The 4,709-nt window shown below is 32.2% G+C and overlaps 1 protein-coding gene across 1 annotated transcript; it reads right to left on the reverse strand.

The window, feature by feature from the left end:
* Positions 1-260: 260 nt before the first annotated feature.
* On the reverse strand, positions 261-1,357 carry LOC149547721 (uncharacterized). The gene is made up of 2 exons (XM_089794791.1): positions 1,051-1,357; positions 261-867 (listed from the first exon to the last, which is right to left on the reverse strand). Exons 1-2 carry the CDS (start codon positions 1,288-1,290, stop codon positions 448-450), a joined length of 660 nt encoding a protein of 219 aa, XP_089650917.1. The 5' UTR covers positions 1,291-1,357; the 3' UTR covers positions 261-447.
* Positions 1,358-4,709: the final 3,352 nt, after the last annotated feature.

Raw genomic sequence — 4,709 nt, forward strand, 5'->3', positions numbered from 1 at the left:
ACATGCTTATCTTATTAAAACTATTATGATTTTAAAAATATCATTACTAACTAAAAATAATAATCCAAATTTTTCTAGCACCCATTTGATAATTTACCAATATTGTATAAATATTTGCTAAATTTATAATAACAAATTTTTCTAGCACCTATTAAATATTTTTCAAGTTTATAATTACAATTTCTTGCACTTTTCTAATTGCAATATCATGGGTTTCATGTGACTCTTCCCATCAATCTACTCAGCCTCAAAACCAATAGTTATTCTAGTAAATAAGAATATTTTAATTTCTATTAAAACTAACCCCTTCCAAGTTTCCGTACCAAGATACCATCTCATTCATGAACCTTTTGTACATTTTAATCCACTTTGACCAATCTTAAGCCACAAAGTTAAACATATTTATTTATTTATTGATGACTGATCCTTGGAAAGCCATTTTGGCCACTAGTAAATATTTTCCAAAGTCTTCTTCAGATAAGGACTGGTTCGGTTCATTTCTAGTAAGTGATGGGAACAAGCATTGATAATTACTTTGGCGTGGATATAGAGAAAGACAATGGAGTCGCCTCCGTAAACATCTGCTCTCTCTATATCTAAACAATGAGCTTCAACCTCTTCATAGATCTTGCAGAGAGAAAGAGGCATTCTTGAGGCTGTAATTCTTACTATAATTATTTCATTGTCATAATCCTCAATGCTCACATCAAGGCTTAGAGACTTTCTGTCAGTTGCTGATGAATTATGATCCAGTAATGAAACTCTTAACGCCAATAGCTGGGCTTTCTTCTTCTGCAGCTCTTGGGCTCTCCTTTGAAGATTCTTTATATATCTCTCCGTCTCTTCTATTACGGAGTGTCTTGCTGCCTGAAACATATTAAAAGCTCATTAAATGAGAAGTCAAGAATATTTGATCATGGAACATGTAGTATGATTCGAAATGTTGATGATAGAAAATTGTGAAACGAGAATTCATTATCATGAATTGCGAAAAGCTGATACCACTTAACATTTTTGCATTAAGAAAGTTGTCATGTGTCATTAGATTACCTTTTTGGAGATGGAAAGAGGCAGCAGAGAGTGCAAAGTGGATAGCAAATATGCCATCTTTTTTCTCCTCACTTTTTCAGAGAAGGCTACTTTCTGGTTTCTTTGGCTTTCCCTCGCTTCCCCTGAATGTGAGATGATTGGCTGCGTATTTTGGTCAATCCTGAGAGCACTCGGCAGATCCTGACCACACTGAGGAGTTGAGCTCCTGGAAAAGAAGAGAGTATACAGATCTACCGCCATTCTTACTCGGCTACAATCTCCTCCAACATGGTCTGCTCTCCAAATTTTTATATACCCAACCGGGTTAGAAGTTTGATGCCGAGTGCCTCTTTTGCGACTCAGGGACCACATTAAACAGTATGAATGCGGTGTAAACGTCTTATTGAATGATTGACTTTGATTAGATGTTTGCAAAGTACAAGTGGGTCGGTGCTGACTTAGGAAGGACAGATGTTTTGTCCAAGTGTACTATTGTCTATAGTTTATTTCTCAATTTTATATCCCTTATATAATTAAATATGAAATAGTTGTAACATAAATTGTTTTTCATATAATTATTTTTAAAAAAATTGACTAAGAAGTATTACTTATAGTGTAATAAGATTCTACCTAATTGTCGGTAGATTATTTCTCAATTTTGTATTCCTTGTGTAACTAAATACGAAATAGTTGTAAATAGAGTTTTTTTTCATATTATTATTTTAAATTTTTTTCACTAATAATTATTGTTTATGATCTAATAAGATTGTATCCAATTGTCTATTGACTATTTCTCAATTTTATATCCCTTATGTAACTAAATATGAAATAGTTGTAAAAAAAGTTATCTTTCATATTGTTTTTAATAAAAAAATTGACTAATAATTATTGTTTATAATCTAATAAGGTTCTATCCAAAATGAATGTGTATCTTGTTTATCAACTTTATCTAAAATGAAGGTGACATTTGGCTTCGCAGATCTTTCTCTACCATGTTAAAAAAAATCTTATTATGTTGTTTTTTACTAATACATGTAAGCTAACAAAATTATATTCAATGAATTTTTATCTTATTTTTCAACTTAATTATTAATCTTCCCAAAACTAATTTTGTTTTATCAAATATAACTTCTCTATGCTAAGAACTTTTAATCAATATAAGTAATTGGTATCATACAACCACAAACTACATGTTTATAATATGTCTTTCATTTCAATAAGAACTACAAATACAAAAAAAGATCTCTTAGTTTTCTTTAATTGTTTCTCATACATTAATTACTTCAATATACACTATTTATTAGCTTGTACACTCTTTTGTATACTAACTCAATGCATAGATTATCAGAGCAACTAGCTCCTTGAAAAAAATGATCCAATGATTTAAAAGTCTAAATTAATGATCTTATTTATATTCCACACGCATGATTAGCTAGTTTGTTTTGTGCTTTCATTATAATTTTTTATGTGTTCATTTTGTAAGTAGTGTGCCATGAATTATTACCTAACATAGAAAATGTCATTAATAAGGGACTATATTGTAATGGGATATAAAGTATTACAATTTGGGATCATTTTCAAATAAATCCCAACATTAAGAAAGGAAATGAATAAGATACTCAATAAAAGGTTATCATTCCATGAGGTTTCCTTAATAAAATCAATAATATATAGTTTATGTCACACAACTTGATATAGATAACACCAATAGGTCACACAAGCATTAGAAAAAATGATGAGACAAAACATCAAAACTAAATGTATTTTGAAAAATATTTGTTAATATATTTAAATTAGAGAATTACCATTTTTACAACTATTTTTGGACAAGCCCATTAAGGATTGCCTATTATATTCAACCATAATTTATCTAGTTTACTACATTCAAGGCTTAATGAATATTTTATATAAAATAAGATTAAAATTTAACCTAGGGTTGTCTACTGCTATTAAAAAAAAAAAAACTTAGTTTAAAAACATATATATGGCTAATAGGATTTAGAGAATACAAAATCAACCAATATATGGCTAATAGGATTGAGAGAATACAAAGGAATTTCCTTTGGTTAGGAATAGATGAGAAAAATAAATTGAGCCTGGTCAGCTAGGAAGAGGCGTGCAAGCCAAAGGAGAAAAAAAGGTTGGGAGTAAGAAGGCTACGTGACCTTAATAAGGCCCTCCTTACTAAGATTGGCTAGAGATTGGGAGAATATAATACTGATTGAGGTAATATTATGAAAGCTAAATATTTGTCAAATTCCCTTTTCTATTGGAATCTTTTCAATAATGATCTTCTAGGAGGCTCTAAAATATGGATGAATATCATTAAAAATAGAGGCTTATTGAGGGAAGGAACAAGGTCATAGCATCAGATTCTGGGAAGACAATTGGATGGCACAAAAACTATTGGTTTTCAAAAAATTTAAAAGACTAATGGAGTTACTTAAGGAAGACATGGAAAGAAAGGTGGAGGACTATATCGACCAGGAGAGTAAGTGGAAGAATCTACATAAAGATACATACTCCTATGAGGATATTCAGCTTCTCAAGGAGTTGGAAGAGCTAATAAGAGCACAAAGAACCCAATTTTGATCTAGGAGGATATTAGAGTCTGGGACTTAACGTTGAGTGGTAACTTTATAGTCAAATTGGCCTACAAGCATCACTTTAGCAAGGACCTATGTCCACCATCATGGAGTAATGTTTGGAATAGTAACCTTCTCCCTAAAATTAATTTCTTCTGGTGGATGGTTCAGCATGCAAAATTTTAACTATAGACAATTTGAAAAGAAGGGGCTTTTATATAAAAAATCAATGCTATCTCTATAAGGACAAGAGGAGAGTATCTATCATCTATTCCTTGAATGCTAGTATGCCTTAAAGATGTGGGCTATGGTGTGGGAGAGATTTGGTCTGAATTGGGTTATGAAAGACAATTTATGTCAATTTGTGGAGAATTGGTGCAATACCTTCTACCACCCAAAGTTGGTCTTTCTGTGGAAAATTGTTCCGCCGTATATTTGCTGGCATATATGGAAAGAAAGAAACAACAGAATATTTTAGGAGGAAAAATCAGTGGAGGTGGTTTTTGGAATAATGGAGAAATTGCTGAAGGAAAATATTAGGTTTGCCAAATGTAAGTTACCAAAGGAAAGAAGGTCAAATTGCTGGAAAATGGGGTATTTAGGAGGATATTTTCCTTTTCAATAACTCAAAAATGTTATAGAGATAGCAATGGTATAGGAGGCATAGGAGCAGCAAGTGGAGTACTATGGGATGGGAATGGAGAAGTGTTGCTAGTCTATACTGGGAAGGTGAGGAGTGGAAGTAATAATCTGGCTGAGGCAATGACTTTGCTTTGGGGTCTTCAAATGACTAGTGAAATGCAACTTAAGGAAATAACCATAGAGGGGGACTCCAAATTAATTATTGATTTGGTTAAGAGAATGTCCCAATTGGGATGGAATATTCAGACTATCATTATGGACATTAGGCATATGTTAGAAGGGATGGAAAGTGTACACTTGCAACACATCTATAGGGAAGGAAATAAAGTGGTCGATGTGGCGGCTACCATGGGGTTTAAATTAGTGGCAGTCACATGCTAGAGAAATATAGAAAATCTAAACAAGGAGATTAAGTCCTTGATATATGGGGAAAGAGTGGGGCGTATCATTTAA

The sequence above is a fragment of the Cupressus sempervirens genome, chromosome 7 (assembly GCF_028749045.1).
Source record: "Cupressus sempervirens isolate cs-2001-9-10 chromosome 7, ASM2874904v1, whole genome shotgun sequence".
NCBI classification, from domain to species: domain Eukaryota; kingdom Viridiplantae; phylum Streptophyta; class Pinopsida; order Cupressales; family Cupressaceae; genus Cupressus; species Cupressus sempervirens.

Excerpts from the sequence above, each read along its gene's own strand:
- LOC149547721 (XM_089794791.1), bottom strand. The coding sequence starts at position 1,290 with ATGGCGGTAGATCTGTATACTCTCTTCTTTTCCAGGAGCTCAACTCCT. Across the intron at positions 868-1,050 it reads CTCTTTCCATCTCCAAAAAG|GCAGCAAGACACTCCGTAAT; the intron begins GTAATCTAATGA and ends AATATGTTTCAG.